The 20,131-nt window shown below is 53.7% G+C and overlaps 2 protein-coding genes across 6 annotated transcripts in view; one reads left to right on the top strand and one right to left on the bottom strand.

Moving 5' to 3' along the window:
* INTS9 (integrator complex subunit 9) overlaps positions 1-1,741 on the top strand; it is a 60,458-nt gene extending 58,717 nt beyond the window's left edge. The window contains exon 17 of the mRNA XM_058836155.1: positions 114-1,741. Within this exon, the coding sequence (XP_058692138.1) occupies positions 114-290 (177 nt within the window). The 3' untranslated portion in view covers positions 291-1,741. The remainder of the gene's footprint in view (positions 1-113) is intronic.
* A 5,654-nt stretch (positions 1,742-7,395) lies between these two features.
* EXTL3 (exostosin like glycosyltransferase 3) overlaps positions 7,396-20,131 on the bottom strand; it is a 109,397-nt gene continuing 96,661 nt past the window's right edge. For all 5 annotated transcript variants that reach the window (XM_058834425.1, XM_058834428.1, XM_058834424.1 and 2 more), the window contains 4 exons: positions 11,958-12,085; positions 9,290-9,434; positions 8,778-8,906; positions 7,396-7,954 (listed from right to left, as the gene is read on the bottom strand). In XM_058834425.1, the coding sequence (XP_058690408.1) occupies positions 7,745-7,954; positions 8,778-8,906; positions 9,290-9,434; positions 11,958-12,085 (612 nt within the window). In that variant the 3' untranslated portion in view covers positions 7,396-7,744. The remainder of the gene's footprint in view (positions 7,955-8,777; positions 8,907-9,289; positions 9,435-11,957; positions 12,086-20,131) is intronic.

The raw sequence follows: 20,131 nt of genomic DNA, 5'->3' as shown, positions 1-20,131 counted from the left end.
CTTTGATTCCATGCAATTCCCCCTCTCCCCTGTGCCCTGCTGTCTCCTCTCTCCCAGTTTTCCTGAGCTGTGCTCATTTATTTCCCTCTCTCCCTCTCCCACCCCAAATCCAGCACGGCTTCAGCGATGTGAAGGTGGAGGACACAGCCAAGGGCCACATTGTGCTGCTGCAGGAGGCAGAGACCCTGATCCAGCTGGAGGAGGACTCCACCCACATCATCTGTGACAATGACGAGCCCCTGAGGGTGAAGCTGCGGGACCTGGTGCTCAAATTCCTGCAGAAATTTTAGCTCATGGACAGCAGGAGGCTCTGCAAGGAGAGAGCCTGGAGGAGCAGAACTTGATCTGTCCAAGGAGAGAGAGAGAATCCTGTGATTCAGAGAGACCAGAAACCACGTTCCCCTTCATGGAGGAGCAAGGGAGTATTTTTAATATCTATTTTTTAAATCTTATTTTTAACCTGTTGTGGAATACTTTGGAGGAGATTCCTGTTGTGTAAAACTGGGAGCTGGGAATCTTACAGGAGATAGGAACTGCAGAGTAAGTAACTGGAGTGTTTATTTACAACATCAGGGTGAACTGCTGCTCCTCTGTGTCCCTCAGCAGTGTCTGCCCCGGTCCTTCACCTGACAGAACTCTGTAGGAATATTGAAACAATGGCCTTTTTCCTCCCACTGCTTCTTCCCAGTCCCCAGATCCTTCTCCATGCCTCTCCTTCCTGTGTGTTGTTCACGTGTCCTTCACTGGCAAGAGGAGGGGAGAGCTGATGAGGCAAAGAGTGTACAAATAAAAATGGAAAAAAGGGGGTCTGGTGGACATGGAGAATAGTGGGAAGAGCCTGGCCATTCCCTGCACAAGCAGAGGCACTTTGGAAAAGCTTTATCCTGTAGGAATTCAAGTGTTTATTTCATGCTACAGCCTCACCTGTTAGAGCCAGATCTGCCCCTGGAGCTCCAGGCCCTTCACTGGTTCCTCCTGGGTTCCTCCATCAGCAGCAGAGGAAACACCTCAGGAAGACACTTAGGGAAGTCCATAAAGCAGGAAAATTCCTACTACTCATAAAAATCCTTTCAAGATTTAAGTGCCTCTTGTTTCTACTTTCCAAAAACTTGTCCTTGCAGCGCCCCCATCCCAAATCCTGGATGGAATTCTGAGTCATTTATCCAAACCCATCTGTACTGCAGACCTGGGGAGGCTTTTCCCTCCCCAAATCACGTATTTGGGGCCTCACCTCAGTCAAGAATATTGCTTTTAAAGGCTTCCCATTTCTCAGATTTACTGCTGTTCATTTTCTATTGGATTGTTTTGTATTTATTTGGTGTTAAAAAATAAAAAGCAGAGTGAGGCTGCCCGGGAGGGAGCACATCCCGTGGTTTATAAAAGCCTCTCCATGCCCATTCCACATCCTTGTCCTGATGCCTTTGGGAAATAAAGCTGCTCCTCCAGTTCATCCCTTTGGGAAGATGGAGGGAGTGGAAGCAGCTCTGTAATAAAATCTCTTTGCCACTGCAGTGTCCACATCCCATTTCATCATTCCCATGAAGGGTTTCTGCTGGGTTGGGTGTGCAGATGCCAGCACCCAGACCTTTATTCTGTGTGTGCACAGGTGTGTGAGGAGTGGTGTCACCAACATGAGAAACTTGGGGCGGTGGAATTAAATCCTCATCGGGGTTTGCTGCTTTAGCATCACTTAAAAACAAAGAACTGGGATAATTTCACTTTAATAAACTCCAGAGGGATTATTCCTAACCCAGAGAAGCTGTGGGATAAACTCATCTTTCTGCTGGTTACCTCACCTCCAGCACTGATCCCACTGCTCCAGCACCTTCCTTTTCAATTTCCCAAGGCTTTTCAATTTAAAAATTGAAAGTTTTACATTTTTCTTCCTGTCATTTTTAGCAGGAAAACTTCTCATTGTTCCATCAGTCCAGCAGCTGAGAGTAGGTTGTTTTGTTGTATTCAGGTTGTGCCTGCTGGAAAAACAAACATGCTGGGAGGGGAATTCTTTAATGGGAAACCTTAATTAAACTGGAAAAAGAAGTGTTTGTTCCTTCTGCACAGAGAGAGAGAAACAAAGAGCATTTCTTGGGGCTGGCTCAGTCCTGCAGAGGGCACCGTGGCAGCCCAGGGAGCTGCCAGGGGAGGAATACCATGGATGCAATCCAGGCTTTATCCAGAAGTTCCCAATTTCATGGCCAAAGAGCAGCAAAGGTTCCTGGTTTCACTCTTCTTCCAGAAGGGAAAATAAATTCCCTTGGCCCCCCTGTGGCTGTTTGTGCCGTGGCCATCCCCATTCCCTGGATCCCACATCCCTCCCTGAGCTGCTCCAGCCTCTCTCCACTGCTTCCCTCATTAAACACAATTAGTGGGGTGTGTGGCAAGTGATTAATTCCCAGTGACTTCCCAACCCTGTGCTCCCACAGGAATAATGGGGAGGAAAGGTTAAAATCAGGTTTCTGCTCTTGGATGGCTTTTATGGAGCAGCTGGTGGAGAGGAATTTATTGTGTTTTCTCTCCTTTAACGTGAGACCCAGTGAAAGCAGCTGGAGCAGGGGAGTTCATGCCCGGTCCCTGCCTGGGCTCAGTCACTGTCACTGGGCTCTGTCACCTCCAAGAGCACCTGGATGTGAGGAGCAGAGGGAAACCAGAGCAAAGAGCTGGGTCTGTGCCCCACAGCTGCCCCACAGCAGCTCAGCCTTTGGCAGGAGTGGGAGGAGATTTGGGATTGGCTGCACATCAGAGCCTGGGCAGGCTCGTGGTGGGAAAGGTGGGATCTGACAGGTCCCATTCACCTGTCACAGGTGAGCTGTCACCTGGGAGCCATGGACTGTGACCCTGTCCCTCAAGGATCCATGGACTGTGAAGTCATTGCTTGAGGATCCATGAATTGTGACCCCATCCCTCAAGGATCCATGGACTGTGACCCCATCCCTCAAGGATCCATGAACTGTGACCCCATCCATCAATGATCCATGGACTGTGAAATTGTTGCTTGAGGATCCATGAATTGTGACCCCATCTCTCAAGGATCCATGAACTGTGAACTCTTCCCTCAAGGATCCATGAACTGTGAACTCATCCCTCAAGGATCCATGGACTGTGAACTCATTGCTCAGTGATCCATGGACTGTGAACTCTTCCCTCAAGGATCCATGAATTGTGACCCAGTCTCTCAAGGATCTATGGACTGTGATCCCCAGCCCTTGAGGATCCATGAACTGTGACCCCATCCCTTAAGGATCCATGAATTGTGACTCCATCCCTCAAGGATCCATGAACTGTGACCCCCAGTCCTTGAGGATCCATGGACTGTGAACTCATCCCTCAAGGATCCATGGAGTGTGAACTCTTCCCTTGAGGATCCATGAACTATAAATTCATCCCTTGAGGATCCATGGAGTGTGAACTCTTCCCTAGAAGACCATGAAGCGGGACAGGTCCTCCCAGGACCCATCACCTGGGACAGATCTCCCGGGAAGGGGTGGCAGCAGGTCCTGTCCTGGGCTCAGCAGGAGCTGGTGGCTTTCATGGCACTGCTGGCCAGAACAAGAACAATTCCAGTGGAATTGTGTTTCAGCAAGGAGTGCATCATCCAAAAGGGAGAATCGAGGGCACTTTGTAGTGCAGAGGAGTGGAGTGTAAAGCACTTCACCCTGCCCTCCTCCTGGGAGCAGGGAGTGAATGAATGATTAACAGGATTTATCGCCTCCGTTTCCTCATCCCAGGCTAGAAACTCTCAGAGGAAAACGGGGAAATGGAACCGGAGCTGTGGCTTCTCTCACTGAACACAGAAGTTACAGCAGGAAAAATTATTGATCAGGAGATTTTTATCTCGGGAAAAGCCTCAGGAGAAAATCGGCTCCAGCTGAGTCTGTGCCCAAGGTGCTGCTGGGCTCATTTGGGAGCCAGATCCCAAACCAACATCCCACTGCTGCTGCCAGGCCAGGATCCTCTGTGCCCTTCCCTGCCAGTGATGGCCCTGCCTCCCTGCAGTATTTTGGGGAGAGATCACGGGGCATTTGGGAGGCTGAGCATCCACCTCTTCCCTCCAGGATTAAAATCCTTTGGGGTTTTCCTGGAGCCTCTCCTGGAAACAAATCCCAGCACAAACCAAGCCTTACTCCAAGGCAGAAGGGAAAATACAGGACACAATTCCCAGTGGGAGGAGCAGCAAGGGCAAGAGACACAGAGGTGAAGAGTGACAACAGAAGTGAAAAGTGACCACAGAGGAAGCAGCTGCTCAGGAGGGAGGGCAAAAAACAAAAGGCAATAGGAAGGGAGGGAGGAAATGCAGCCACATGCAGGAAATCCTGAGGGATTCCCAGCCCAGCGTGGAGGGGATCCCATGGCTCATGGCCCAGCTGGCTCCATTCATCCCCTCTGCTCCTCCCTGCATGATTGAAGCTGGGAATTTACTTACAAACCTTGTGGGTCTGTTTGGTTTTTCCACCTCCTGCATAGGAGAGGGACCAGGAGCATCCTGAGCCATCAATGCCATGGGAAGCGTCCTCTGAAAGCCCTTGGCTCTGGATTCCTGGGCAGGGATGGAGCTGCAGTCCCAGTGCTGGCTCAGCTGCTGCTTTCATTGCCTACAAACACCCCAAACACCTACAGAAACCACACAGAGCAGCCCCAGGACGGGGATGGGGTGGCCCTGGAAGTCACTCAGGGTCCAACCCCTCCCAGGGGCTCTCCTGGCCCAGCCATGAGCTCAGCAGGGACACGATGAGCCCCAGGCACTGCCATCCATGAGGAGTCCCCAGCATTCCAGAGCAGCTCACCCGCTCCATGGGAACAGAAGCCCAGAAGTTCCCTGGTTTTTGGGGTGTCCCAAGGCCAGGAGCAGCATCAGCCCCATCCCCACCCCCAGCAAAGAGGCACCGAGACTCTCCCAAGTTAAACTCTCCATTTATTGGAACCTTTTACAAAAAAACTCAACATTGTGCTCGTGTTGAAGGAGTGTTCCTTGTGTCTCAGCTCCTGGCGGTGCTCAGGGCACCGTGGGCACAAGGGGAGGGCAGGGGCCGTGTGACACGGGCAGGGCTGGGGCCGCGTCACCTCGGTCGTTGCTATTTACAGCGGGAAAGGCCTCGCTCCGTGCCCGGGGGAAGCAGCAGAAACTCTGGAGCTGGGGAAAAGGTGCAGCTGCCAAGAGCCCCAGGAGCTGGGATGGGATCGTACAACCAAACCTGAGCTTCGGAGTGACCCTGGGATGCCCTGAAAATCCCGGGAGAACGGTGGGTGGTGGCAAGGAAGGTGTTTGGGATGGTGGCACGGGTGGGAGCGCGCTCTGGAAAAGCCCCTCTCTTCCTGGCAGGTCCTGGCAGGTGTCAGGAGCAGAAAGCTGAGCTGTGAATGCCGGTCCTGTTCTCCAGGGGGCTCGGTGGTGTTTGGGATAATTTGGGAAAAGCCGCAGCAGAAGGGCCGGGAGGGGCAGCACCAGCCCTGTGGGTGGGGAAGATGTTCCTGCTGGAACATTTCATTTCCTCACAGAATTCCATCCCTCCCAACGCTGCTGCTGCCCAGGTATCTCCCAGGAGCAGCCTCTTTACCCCTTCACTCCCAAATCCTTCCCCTTTAGGGGCGCTCAGCAAGGAGGAATTCATCCCACCACACGCAGAGAGATCCCACCGCACATCCTGCTCCTGCTCCAGCACAAGGGGCAGGGGGATCATCCCAAGAGGAAAAAAACAGCTTGGGAAAAAGCCCAAAGAGCCTGGGAGGAAGAACAGTTGGATTTGCTCTGCTGATCCCTGATCTCAACTGGCCTCGAATGGAAACAGAAGAAGGGGAAGCAGAATTCCCAGCCTGGAGCTCCGACACGCTGAGCATCCCGAGCCCCACGACGCTCTCGGCAATGCCAACACTTCACGTCCCCTCCGTGTTCCCCGGCTCTCACTGCAGTAACATCTCCCGGGGATTCTGGACAGCCTGAAGGCTGCAGCAGTGCCTGTGTCTGGATAAAGTGCAGTCCTCACCCACATCACCCTGTGCTCCAGCAGGGCAGAGCTGACCCCGGGCCCGGGCTGTGCCTGAGCCACGGCATCGCTGCTAACGAACCCCCACTAATGAGGGTGGAATTAAAGCCGTGGCAGGAGAGCTCAGGCCCCTCGGGAATGCTGGAGCTGACACAGCTCCTGACAAGTGCCACATTTCCACTCTGGGCAGCACAGAGAATCCTCCCATGGCATTTTTAAGGAGACTGTGAGACTTCACGTGCTGCGTTTTGAGCATCTGATGTTAAAACAAAAAGGGAATGGAAAGGGCAAAAGAAACATAGGGAAATATTCCTGTTTTGCTGTGGTCAGTGGTGCTGGTGAAGGCACGAGCCATGGGCTCTGCTGGGAACAGGCTGCTCCTTCCCTCCCCAGGGAGGAAGTGTCAGTGCTGATAGGAAAACCTATAGGGGAGAGGAGTTTGGAGAGGCCCCAAAAGGTGGTGCAGGAGGAACAAGGACAGGGCTGACCTTGGGAAACGAGCCCAGGAGCTGCTGCTGGACCATCCCTGCTCCCACACACCAGGGGTGACATCCAGGAAAACCAGGGACATCACAAGTGTCACCTTCCCACCTGCCCAGCAAGAGCTTCCCCAGGCTGCTCACAAACACCTGGGATGTGCTGAGGGAGAACCACACGAGGGCCAAGCTGAGCTCGGGTGGTCACAGCTGTGACAGCATTTTGCTCTGGGGGAGAGGAACCAGCTCCAAACCCACGCTGTGAACGTGATCCCAGTGGAATCACACGCTGGGAAGCTCCTGTTGGGATTAAGCCTGGGCCACAGCCCGAAGCCAGGCAGGGGTTAAGGCAGCCACGCTGAGCCCCACGGCAAAGCCGAGGTGGGCACGGCGCGCTCTGGGATGGGGATGAGGCAGAGCAGGAATTGCAGCTCTGGCTCACCCAGGCTGGGTGCAGAGCCTGCAGGAGCCTGGAGCACTTCCAGGCCTGGCTGTGCTGCAGGTGGATCTTCCCTAAGCCCCAAACACGCTCCCTGTATTTAGAGGATCAGCAGGACAAGGTGGGAAAAGACACCGAGACAGCAGCGACTGAACCCCCCGGGCTGCGGCAGGAACGGGGCCAGAGCTGGAGCTGGGAACGTCCATCCAGGCCAACCTCACCCCTCTGCAGGGCTCAGGGTGGGGAGCAGGGCACTGTGACACCTGAGAGGCCTCAGCAGTAGCCACAGGGCAAGAGAAGCCAGGAGGATCTGGTGGGTGGAAGGGCTGTGCCATGGGAGGAGGGATGGGGACAGCAGCGGTGACAGGAGCTGCCCTGATGCTGCACCCAAACACCTCTGAGCTGGCCTTGCTACGGTCCCTTCGGACGGGCTGAAGGGTCCAGAGGGGGAAACGAGGTGGGGAGAGGGGAGGGAAAAGAAAAGAAAACAAAAAAGCGCCTCACGCGGCAAATCTAAAACACTTTCATTTTAAATAACAATAATTATAATTAAAAAGAACGGCTGCCCTTGGCTAGTGAAGGGGCAGAGCCAGCGAGCCATTCCTCAGTGTACGATCCCTGGGAGTGTCCTTCCAGGAGCCACGGGATCCATTCCCTGTCCGGGTGAGCCGCTCTGGGAGCGCGGGGAAGCGCCCGTCCCAATCCAGGCCGTCCCGTTTGCCGGCGGGAGCGAGGCCGGAGTCCAGGGCAAACGGCCTTTAGCTCTCACAGCCCCAACAAAGCAGCCCCGTGCCGGCCTCCCCCGCCCCCGGCCGCAGCTGGGAGCTGGGAATGTCCAGCTGCTCCCAGCTCTAGATGAACTTGAAGCATTTGGTCTTGTCGTGGGGCAGGCGGGTCTTGAAGAGGACCGAGTCGACGCGGAACTGGGTGTAGAGCAGGGGCATGTACCCGTACACCTTCACAAAGAAGTTGATGCACTTGTGCCGCTCGTGGAAGTGGGAATCGTCGTGGGAAAGCGCCTGGGGGCAGCCGGGGCAGCGGAACGTCCAGCGGGAGGTCACCTGCCAGGATGGACACAGGGGTCAGTGCCACCCTGCCCACAGCACCCAGCCCGGGGCACTGCCAGGGGGCTTGGGAATGGATGGAATCTCAGGATGGAATCTTGGGATGGAATCTCAGGATGGAATCTTGGGATGGAATCTCGGGATGGAATCTCGGGATGGAATCTCAGGATGGAATCTCGGGATGGAATCTTGGGATGGAATCTCGGGATGGACTGGGTTGGAAGAGAGCTCAAAGCTCATCCAGTGCCACCCCCTGCCATGGGCAGGGACACCTCCCACCATCCCAGGTTGCTCCAAGCCCCATCCAGCCTGGCCTTGGACACTTCCAGGGATCCAGGGGCAGCCACAGCTTCTCTGGGCACCCTGTGCCAGGGCCTGCCCACCCTCCCAGGGAACAATTCCTTCCCAATATCCCATCCATCCCTGCCCTCTGGCAGTGGGAAGCCATTCCCTGTGTCCTGTCCCTCCATCCCTTGTCCCCAGTCCCTCTCCAGCTCTCCTGGAGCCCCTTTAGGCCCTGGAAGGAGCTCTGAGTCTCCCTGGATCCTTCTCTTCTCCAGGTGAGCACCCCCAGCTCTCCCAGCCTGGATCCAGAGCAGAGATCATCTCTGCTGTGGACAAGGAACCTTTCACCAGAATTCCATCTGATTTAGTCCTGTAATGTCAAACCTCAATTCACCTGCTCTGTGGCAGGGATTTGGCTGATTCCAAAGGCTGAACTTTCCCACTGGAGCTGCATTTCCCTGGAGCAGACACCACTCACTTCCCAAGCACAGCTTCTCCAGCAAAGCCAACCCCGAGACAAGTGCCGGTGCTTTACCTTGATGGGAGGTTTCCTGGTCAGGTGGGACACCAGGAAGTTCATGGCGATGTCCTCGCAGTTGATGTACTCGTCCACCATGTCGCGGATGGCCTGGGGCATCACGTAGGAGTACAGGTAGGCGTAGTACTGCAACGGGAACACGCGGCCGGTCAGGACCTGACCCACAGCTGGATCAGGGATCCCGGCAGAGACGTTCCCATAACGGAGTTAATCCCACACCGAGATCCTCCGTAGCCACAGCAGCAGCAAATCTGCCACAGGCACCACCCTGCTCTCCTGGAATCTCAGAAATGGAGGGATGGGGGTTCCAGCCCCCTCCTTCCAGCCCAGCAGGAACAGCCCTGGATACCCTTCCCAAGCCACTCAGGTTCTGGCTGTGTTTCAGTTTGGAGGAAGGCAGGGGGAAAGGAACAGAGATCTCCCACATTTGTCCTTAAAACACCACAACCCCCCAGAGCTGCCCCTCAGGAGGCTGTGAGCAGGAAGGGGCAGCCCCAGGGAGCTCTCACCTTGTGGAAGAAGGCAGCACCAGTGAGCACCATGGAGAGCTCGCAGGAGTAGTTGGAGTTGTAGAGCCAGGACTGGTGGGGGATGTCCCAGGCGTGGTAGCGCCCCGGGAAGCCCACGATGCGATCCCTGGCCTCTCTCCACACCCTGCAAACACAGAACTGCCCGTGAGACACAGAGCTGGGAGCCCACCCAGAGGGGCTGCAAGGCATGGAGAACATAAAGGGGTTTGGCAACTGCTTATCCAAGGAATGCCCAAAGGGCTAAAAGGAAAACTGTGTTAAAATGTGCTCCCGACCTAGAACACAGCCGAGCTGCTTATGCACAGGGAAAGGGCTCCTAACCCATAAATTAGGGATTTTGTAGCTCATAAGGGCTGTTCTGGAGGTTTGAAAGAAAACTAAGGCCAGAGCAGCCCAGGCTCAGCCTGGGAGGAGCCCAACACCTCCTGGCCTCTTCCCCAAATCCTTGGGATTTTCCATCTGCCAGCAGCTCAGTGAAGCCAAGACAACATCAACCTCCCTTAGGGAAAGCTTCAAGACCAGGTCAGACAGGGCTTGGAGCACCCTGGGACAGTGGAAGGTGTCCCTGCCCATGGCAGGGGGTGGGATGGGATGAGCTTTGAGCTCCCTTCCAACCCAAACCGTTCCAGGACTCTGGAAATCCCACAATTCCATAATCCTGTAAAAAGCTGCTGAGATGCTGAAGGCCCCGAGGGAAGACCTGGATTACCAAAGTGCCAGCTCCTCATCCCAAACTGCAGCTTCCCAGGCTCTGGCCATACAGGAAAAGCCTCCAGGGCCCTGAGTGCCTCCCTCACCCCACCACATGCTCACAGTCCAGCCTCGGGAATGAAATCCTGAGCTTTGTGGATTGCTTCACGTTCTGCTCTCATCTGCAGCTCACGCTCCTCCAGAGAAATCCCCCTGGGGAGCTGCAACACTGGCAGGAATAATTAAGGAAAAAACCAGTGCCTGATGCCTAAGCTGGGAAACAAATCCAGCTTCCAGAGGCAGGGGTGCTGGATTCCTTGGATCATCCAGCCCCCTCCTGCTGCTCCGTGCCCAAGCTGTGACTCCAGGCTGCAGGAGAGAGCTCCCTGTGCACACAGAAGGGTTTTCCCTTCTTCCCAGGCACAAAACTGGGCAGAAAGTGCCATATTTGGGTTTTTTCCCTCATTTGGGTGTGAGTTTCTCCCACTAGCCCTGTTCTGGGAGAGCTACAGGAGGAAAGCAGCAAAGGAAATCGAGATTCTCTGAGCTTTCCCTACACTTTCCCAACTGTTTGTTGTTCAGTCCTCCACTCCAGTTAATTAAACTCCAAGATAATCCCAAGGAATCACCACCACCAGCAGCTTCCTTGGCTCTATCCTCCCCCCAGCACTTGTTTGCTGCAGTTCCTGTCAGTCCAGGGTGATTGTTTAGAAAAGCTGGAAGTCAAAACCACTTATTCCCTTTCTCTTCTCCCACATCTTCGCTTTCCTACGAACGTGACACTTTTTCCTTCCCAGCTCAGCCACAAAAATCAGGATTTCTCTGGAGAATCCTTCTGGGGGCGCTCAGAGAGCTGCTTCCAGCTCCCTCCTGAGTGGCAAACAGGGAAAAACGATGCTTTTGGCCCCAAGAATCAAAGCCTGGAGCAAAGTTTTGACGAAGCACAGCTGTTGTGGGCAGAGGTTCCCTCCAGTGCCGAGACTCCGGCAGTTCCTGGGAATGTGTTAACACAGGGAGCCTTTGTGGGAACAGGGTGTCTGTAAGCAGGGATATGAGTGAGAATGACACAGGGCACTTACAACCTTCATTTGATGCTCTCCAGGGCTAATCAGCAAAACCTCAGGCAGGCAAAGGAAAACAGAGACCAAAAAAGGGGAGATGACAGCCCAGGTTGGATAAAGAGCCTGGAATGGGGCAGGGAAGGGAAGCCAGGAATCCTGATGCCTCCTCCTGCACTTTAATCCCTCTCACACCTTGTTTCCCATCTCTCTGGGGGAGCCTGGTGGGTTTCCAGGTATTCTGTGCCTTTTAATCCTCCTCCCAAGCAGGTTTTGGTCCCTGTCTCCCTCCCCCAGGCAGCTGCCGGGTGTTCTCCGACTGGGAATCGCAGTCCCTGCCCCCTGAGCCACCCTCAGTCCCCAGCAGCTCCTGGCAGGGAGCGAGGTTTGGCTGCAGGAGCTGCAGGAGCAGCTGGCACAAACCTCCCCCAGCAGGAGCCCCCTCATTCCCGTCATCAGGAAGCTTTTTCCAGGGAAAAGTCAAGGGAAAGCTGGGGGCTGGGAGTGAGAGCAGCCAGCGCCTGCCTTGGAGGAAGGGAACTGTCACTCCCCAGTGCCACACGGAGCAGAGGGTGGCAGCCACCACCAGCCCTGCCTCTGGCTCACGGATGGAGCACATGAAACAAATCCTCTTGGATTTCCACCCTCAAAAGCCACAGGCCTTAAATCCATTCAGGACCACGATCAGCACGGCAAAAGCTGAAGAGTCGGGTTAAGAAGTGTGGGAAATGGGGTTTCCTGCACAGCCTGGATCAGGTTCCCCACGCCATTAACGCGTGTTTCCCCAAGAAACAGAGCTGGGGAGCCGTGGGAAGGGATGTGCCAGCCCCAGTGGTGCCCCTGTGCCCCTGGGCAGATCCTGGCTGTGGGGAGGAGCATTTTTTGGGGAGGGTTCTCACCGGAAGCCGAACATGATCTCGTCGTGGCGCAGGTGGGCGTCGTCGTCGATGGACAGGATGGCCTCGGTCTCGATCTCGTCCCAGGGCAGGAACCGGTTGTTCAGGCTGTTCTTCTCCGTGCGCACGACCTGCGGGGCGGGAGAGACCTTTAGGGGCTGCAGGGCCCAGGGTGGTGACAATTCCCCTCACCCCCAGCCATACACCTGGAAAATCCTACTGGAAAATCCTACTGGATTTCTCCCTCTTCCAAGAATCATGGAGTTGGAAGGAACACACCAGGATCATCCAGTCCAGCCCCTGGCCCTGCACAGACACCCCAACATCCCCACCCTGCGCATCCCTGAGAGCGTTGTCCAAACACTCCTGGAGCTCTGGCAGCTTTGGGAATGTCACCATTCCCTGGGGAGCTCTTCCAGTGCCTGACACCCTCCAGGGAAGAACCTTTCCCTGATATCCAGCCTAAACCTCCCCTGGCACAGTTTCACACCATCCCTGACAGCCCCATCCACCCTGGATCCTTTCCCCTGCTCTCACACTTCCAGCCTCCCGTGGCTGATCTGAAGCCACTCCGTCCATCCTGCATTTCCCACCCCATTCCACCCCTCCAGTCGTTTCGCTGCCTCTGCTCTGAACAATCTCCATTATAAAATTAAGCCCAGCCTGGTGAAAAGACCAAAGCATCACAGCAACAGAACTCCATTAAATAAGATTACATTTGATCCCACAAAAAAGCCCACGCTGAAACCATTAACAGTGGAAATATTTGTATCGGGATCTGCGTGACAGCTGGGATGATTCAATTCCCATGGAAAGCTGGTCTTGGAGCTTTCATCTGCTGAAAGCTCTGGGGGGATGGAATATTGGGCAGGAACACATGGAATATTTCACTGAAGAGCCATCAAAAGCACCAAGAATCTACTGCAGGTGAGCAAACCAGGCAGCTCTGGGCGATGGAAAAGCAGCATTCCCACCCTAGGAGCTCTGTGGTTTCATCAGGAAGTGGAAAAATCAGGGACAATGTCAGCACAGGAATTTCTGATCCTGCTCCTTCCCAAGGTGGAGCAGCATCACAAAGCTCTGCTCAGTGCTTGGCTTGGCTGAAGGGTTATCCAGAGCCAGCAGATGCTCCCAGGGGTTTCTTCTCTGCCTGGGAACTGCTGGAAAAGAGCCTGCAGGAATCAGGGTGGGAATGGGGTGAGGAGGGAAGCAGGAGGAGGCAACTCCACACTCCATGTTCAGCTCTGGGGTCCTCAGCACAGGAAGGACGTGGATCTGCTGGAGTGAGTCCAGCCTGGAGAGGAGAAGGCTCCAGGGAGAGCTCAGAGCCCCTTCCAGGACCTAAAGGGGCTCCAGGAGAGCTGGAGAGGGACTGGGGACAAGGGATGGAGGGACAGGACACAGGGAATGGCTTCCCACTGCCAGAGGGCAGGGATGGATGGGATATTGGGAAGGAATTGTTCCCTGTGAGGGTGGGGAGGCCCTGGCACAGGGTGCCCAGAGAAGCTGTGGCTGCCCCTGGATCCCTGGAAGTGTCCAAGGCCAGGCTGGATGGGGCTTGGAGCAGCCTGGGATGGTGGGAGGTGTCCCTGCCCATGGCAGGGGGTGGCACTGGATGAGATTTAAGGTTCCTTCTCAGCCAAACCATTCTGGAATCCTCGGAGTCACCAGCACTGACCTCCCGTGTGCTCCAGGGCAGTGGAGCTGTCACTGGGAGATCTCTGCCAGGAGAATTTCCTGTCTCCACCTCCACAGCCAGAGTGGGAGAATCCACCTTTCCTCCCAAACATCAACGCTGCTCCTTGGGAATTGTGTCCCTTCAGCTCCCACCCCCTGCCCTGGGTGGGTCTCACCCCCAGAAGAGCCCAGAGGTGCCATAACCAACCCTCTCTGTCCCTTTGCAGATGCTGAGGTCCCAATCTCTCCCCCAGCGCTGCTTTTCCCACAGTTCCATCGTTTTAAGGACCAATTTTGCCACAACTTTGTTCCTTAATGGTCTCGAGGCAGGAGCTCTGTCAAAACCCAAAGAAAGATGTTCCCTCAGCAAAGCTGAGAGGCTCTGGCAGAAGGAGGAGGCAGCAATTCTCCTTCCCAAGGAGATTCAGACACAAAATCAGGCAGAGAACAGAGAGACCCCAGCCCATCACCAAAACACCTCCTCCCCTCACAGCAAGGGCTCCAAACACCGAGCAGAGCATCAGTGCTGGGACCTGCACCAAACCCAACCCCTCCAGACTCAAAACCACCCCAGACTGTGCCCTGCTCGCCTGATTTTGGTCATTTTGGACTTTTGTTTGGGACTAATTCTCTTTAAAATGCTTTGCCATCAGCTCAATGGCCCAGAGCTCAACACCATGAACCTCCTGAGCAGTTTGCAAAGTTTGAAGACACCTGAAATGCCTCCAAGCACCCAACAGAACACATCAGAAGCTTCTTCTGCTTTTAGAAAATCAGTTCCAGGTGATTCAGTGCCAGAACGTGGGATCTGTTCGACTCAAGGAGCACAAAACCCCACAACATCCATTTCCTCCCAGTGTTTTGTTATTCACAGACCCATTGGACAAATAGATCTTAAAAAACCTGAGAGTAAAACTAAACCAGAGCATAAATCCAGAGTCTGCCCAGCAATAACGTCCTTTTACCGATACTTTAAAACACCTTTTTATACATAAACACAAAAAAACCACAGCAAAATCAATACCTTCCAGCAATCTCCGTGCTAGTGAGGCTTCATGCTTAAGCTTTAAATGAAGTGTCACATATCATTTGATGGTGAAAACATGAGGAATGCCCGTGCCCTTGGAGAAGTTTTGACAGCTCAGCTTAGTGAACTGGATTGATTCCTGGGCAAAGAGCAAACTCTGCAAGAAAGCGAGCGCCTCGTTGCTCACGTCAGGTCTCTGTGAGGGGAGAAAAGCCTGAAGGATGATGCCCTTAGGAGAGCTGGATAATTTGGGGAGACAGTGAAATGAGCCCTCAGGAAAAGGATCCGTTTCCATCTGTGCCAAAGATGAGGAATTCTGCCCAAAGGGGCTGGGGGAGGAGAGCAGGGTGGGGTGGGGACTCACTGAGCAGCGCTCGGATGCTCTCCGTGCAGGAAAGGGTTAACGCCTGTCCCGGATCACGGGTGACCCCTCTGACCTGGCCACCCTCAGAACTTGGCCCCAGAGGTGCCACCACTGTCCCCAGCCACCAAGGAGTGCCACATTTGGGAGCTGATGACCTTCATCCCAGCCCTGTTCCCAGCTGAGCAGGTCGCGTCCCGCCCTCCTCGCTTTCCGCAGCGGCGCACAGGAAGCCGAGGCTGCTCTCCCACGGGCACACGTGGGAAAGAAATCAATTAAAAATCAGCCAATCTAGGCTTAACAGAGGTCAGGGAGGGCTCTGCTGGAGGACTTTGGGAGATGGCAAACTCTAGGAAAAGGGAACAACGAATTCCAAGTGTCCCTGAAGCCACCCTGTCACACACTTTTAATTTCAACTCCTGGTTTGGCCAAATCCAGACGTGTTTTAAGAAAGTTGGATCAGCACTTGAGATCCACAGACTGAGATCCACCAGGGTCCCTTCCCTCTACACATCAGGCACAAGTGCTGGGATTATTTACAACTCCCTGCAAGGAGGGAAGAGAATAAATCACATCCATTATTACCACGGCCGACTCCATTCCCGCTCCCTCTGCAGCCGAGGCGTGAGACCTGATTTTGGTCATTTTTGACTTTTGTTTGGGACTTGCAGCTCTGCAAATGCATCCAGAGATGGGCACGAGGGAGACAACAACTCTGCCTGGTCCCATCAAGCAGCATCCTCCTGGAAGCTGAGTCGTTTTCTGGAAGTGAAGCTGTCAGAAGGAGTTTGCACTGAGCCAGGCGATGAATGTGGGATGTCAGGCGGGGACAGAGCACACGGCCTCAGGCTGGGTAAAGAGGAGGAATTTCTTCATGGAAAGGGCGGTCGGGCATTGGAAGGCACTGCCCAGGGAGGTTTGGAGTTCCCATCACTGGAGGTGTCCAAGGATGTGGCACTCAGAGCCCTGGGCTGGGGACAAGGTGGGGATGGGGCACAGGTGGGACTGGATGGGCCTGAAGGACTTTTCCAAGCCGAGTGGTTCTGTGATTCTCTCGACGTCCTGGCTACAGCAGGAATTCTGGCACTGGGTAAGGCTCCATATGGAAACCTTGGGTTCCCTTTGGTAAAGATGATTTTAATCCTGATGTCTCTGAGCTCTCACTTCATGGAAGGAGAGAAGAGCCACGATCACGTTGGCTCCAGGACAAGCAGCCGAGCTCTCTGCCAGGACAGGTGCTGAGGAGAAGCCAAAGGAGCTGCTGTCATCACCAGAGATGATGCCACCCAAAATCTCTGCAGCCCATTCCCAGTGGGATGACACTGGAGTAAATCCCGCGAGTCCGACCGCGGCCGCATTTTAAACTCGATTTTCTCAGTGTTTTATCACTACCTGTTCTGGGCAAGCTGAGCTGCTCCACAAAAGCTGGCAGGATCACCGTGGCTCTCAGCCCAGACCTCAAATCTGCTTGGCTGCCCCTACCAAGGACAACCATGGTGGTGCTGATTGAAGATTTCCAAGAGCAGCCTCACACCCGGCGGCGCTGGTGCCCTGCCCTGCCCACACAGAACTTTTTCCCTCCTGCCAACCTCAACTGCCACCATGAGAAAAGCCTCAGAGGACAGAAATTCCTGCTGGCCAGCATCCTGCATTCCAAAGCCAAAAGCACAGATCCAGACCTTTGGCTCAGCCAGGAGTTCTTCATTCCATGAGAAACGAAATGATCTGGCCTCACTCGATACAACACGAGGCTCCTCCCGGCACGTTTCCAGAGCCGCGTGGGCAGGGAGGAGATGGGATGCCAGCATGGCATTTCCAGCAGAGCCAAGCCCCTGGGATGATGATGATGCCCTTCCTCCCCAAAACCAGGCTCTTTTTCCCAACACAGACCCAAAAAAGCTCGAGGAAATGAGTCTGGCACAACACGGGACTCCAGGGCGTTTGTGAATCCCGCAGGAATCGCTGCCCTGCACTTTGACACTGTGTGAGCAGGGTGTCAAAGCCCCTGCCAGATCCGAGCAGGCTGGCATTTGTAAAAGGAAAATGGATGTTCTTTTGGCTGTGTTTGTGATAATGAATGTTTAAAAACCTTGTTATGCAGAGGCAAAATCGCAGATAAAGCACAAAAAGCAGCTCTGAGGTGTTTGTCAGGACAATGATGTTTGGGTGTTAGTCTGGGTTTAACACACAGATCCTTATACATCAATAAATGGGAATAAATCAGCTCCTAATTACCACATCCAGAGCCATCCTGAGGGAGGTGCCTGGATCCTCCTGCATCCAGGGACGTGCTCCTCTCGTGACCGATCTCTCACCATTCCCAGCTGGTTCCCAGCTTTGTTCCAGGGCTGGATGAGTCCCAGGACGTGCCTGGATGGAGCTGTGGGTAGCCAAGGGGGACATCAGTCCTCTCCCATCCCACAGAAATTCTCTGCAATCTGCTCCCTTGTTTGACTTGATGGCACAAAAAAATCCATTTATTGGAGCATCCACCCCAAACCTGTCACTTTTAGCAGGATGTTTCCTCAGTTGTGCATTGCCTGAGGGGCTGTCCCTGGTTTGTAGTGGTTTCCCCTGGCAATTCTTCACCTTCTTGTTTTCCCTTTAATCCTCCCTTGTAAAGATGGAGTGGGAAGTTAATGTTTTCCCCTTTCTCGTGTATTAATTATTCCCTGCTCCTTCCTCTTCACCTTGAAACAGCCACAGCCCCTCCTTTATGCCCTGAACCTCCAGCTTTGTTACCTCCGACTTAAAGCGTTCTCAAAATCTGAATTAAAAGGATTTACAGACTATTTTAAGACTCATCTCCAGAGGTATGAGAAGGGTATTTAGCTCCAAAGCCATCCAAAGGCAGCGCACGCTGAATATAAATTGGCAAAACAGATGCATTTTAAAAATACATGTAATTAAATAATGCAACATAAAACCCAGCATAAATTATCCCCTGCTGAGAACAAAACCACACAGGAAGATACCACGGAAAGGCTTTTTTAAAATTGATGCCGTGTCCACGCACAGAAAATGTGCAAACACTTGGTCTCCCTTTAAACTCCTCAGCAGAGATCAGTGGGTCACTCGTCTCTGAGAGGAGAAAACAGCTTGAGATACAAATAAAACTGATTATTTATTCATTTTCGTACAGGAGCAGCTGTTTCCCGGAGAAACGAAAGGAGAAGGATGCTCCTTTTAACATTAAAGGGATGCAGATATTTATTTTTATTCTCTGTGTGCTGCTGTTAGTGGCTGTGCAATTAGAGATGCACATGGAGCTGGCTGTCCAATTAGATTTATTTTACAATTAATTGTAATTATTTGGCTCAAAGAAGGTCCCTGGGATAACACGCTGTCATGTTCCGATACTTCCACTGCTGCAGCTCATTCCCTTCTCAACTTCCCGAAATTCCTGTGTGTGCTTTCCATGAGAGCTCCCAGGGAAAAACTGCAGAGTGCAAAGCTCATGATCCAACTTCCACTGGCAGGTCTGGGATCACGAGCCAGATTTACGAGCTGCTGTTTGCTGTGAAGCCAAGAAAAGTCATTTCAAGAAGAAAGAGCTCACTCTTTTGAGAGTTTTGATAGTGATAACCCAAATTTTTGGTCTGGTGGGGTGTTTTTTTTTGCAGTGGAGCAATTCCCAGAGGTGTGATCATGGAACCACAGAATCATCAAGGCTGGAGAGATCAAAGGTGATCAAATCCAACCATTAACCCACGATCCACACCCAGCACATCCACGTGTTTTACTGCCTCCAGGGATGGGGACTGCAGCACTGCCCTGGGCAGTTCCAATGCCTGACCACCCTTTCCATTGAGAAATTCCTCCTGGTGCCCAACCTGAACCTCCCCTGGTGCAGTTTGAGGTTTTTCCTCCCTCCTGTCCCTGTTCCCTGGGAGCACAGCCCGACCCCCCCGGCTGTCCCCTCCTGTCAGGGAGTTGTGCAGAGCCAGAAGGGCCCCCCTGAGCCTCCTTTTCTCCAGGCTGAGCCCCTTTCCCAGCTCCCTCAGCCTCTCCTGGTGCTCCAGCCCCTTCCCCAGCTCCATTCCCTGCCCTGGACACGCTCCAGCCCCTCAGGGTCTCTCTTGCCCCAAACTGACCCTGGGATTGGAGGTGTCCCCCACAGTGCCCAGCACGTGCCACGAGCGATGTCCTGACAGATGTCACTGTTCTTCATCAGTTCTCTCTCAAACTGCAGCTGGATGAATCTGTTTTCACCTGCCTTGGTATCCAAGGCCTGATAATTCCAAAGGAATTGTGCCCAGCCTAGAAACAGTCCCGGATGCCAGAGCTGGAACACCCCAGGGAGACGATGGGCAGCAGCAGGAGTGTCCCCAGCACGGATTTCCCATCCATACACCGTCATTTGTCAACTCTCAACTTCATCCTCTGTGCCTCTTCTTCCTCTCCAAATTCCCCCTGGCTGCTCTAGTGGCAATTTTAACAACAAAAAGGTTGTTCTGATGAGATGGGGACGCCTTCTTCACACTGCCTGTACCAAACCCACAGAGATGTCATTTGGGACCACTGTTGAGAAAGAGAACACGCAAAGAGGCAGAAAGAGGGCAGGCAGCAGCTTCTAACTCCATCCAAAAGGTGCAGTGTTACTGCCTGGAGCTCAGGGATGAGGGATTCAAACCACCTTTGGGCAACAAAATCTTCCCAGACTGGTAAATACCGACAGCTGAGGAATGGATGTGTGCAGTCAGCAAGCCTGGGAGCAGATCCCACCCTCCGCTTCAGAACTGACCCAACTCAGAGCCCTGGGATTCAGCAGGAGTTTGGCTGCAGATCCCTGGAGCACTCCAGGTTGGAGTCACCACTGCTCTGAACTGGTTCCCATCTCCTGGATCTGTTTTGGGATCAGCAGGAAGCTGCCACTGCACCAGGCAGGGCAGAGCTGCACAAGGAACTGACTGGGAAAGCCTGGCCTTGTTTTGGCAAAAATGTTCATTTTCCCTGCCTGCCTCACTTTCCCAGATGTGCTCCCAGATGTGAGGAGCGCTCAGAGCTGTGTCAGGCCAGGTACAAGCTCCTTGCTGTCCTCAGAAGAGCCACACAAGAGCCCAAGAACCACTCACAGACTGCAGCTGCCTGACCTGATTTCAATAAACAAGC

Source organism: Poecile atricapillus, chromosome 3, assembly GCF_030490865.1.
Source record: "Poecile atricapillus isolate bPoeAtr1 chromosome 3, bPoeAtr1.hap1, whole genome shotgun sequence".
Lineage (NCBI taxonomy): Eukaryota > Metazoa > Chordata > Aves > Passeriformes > Paridae > Poecile > Poecile atricapillus.
This window is presented reverse-complemented; position numbering and strand designations above follow the sequence as displayed.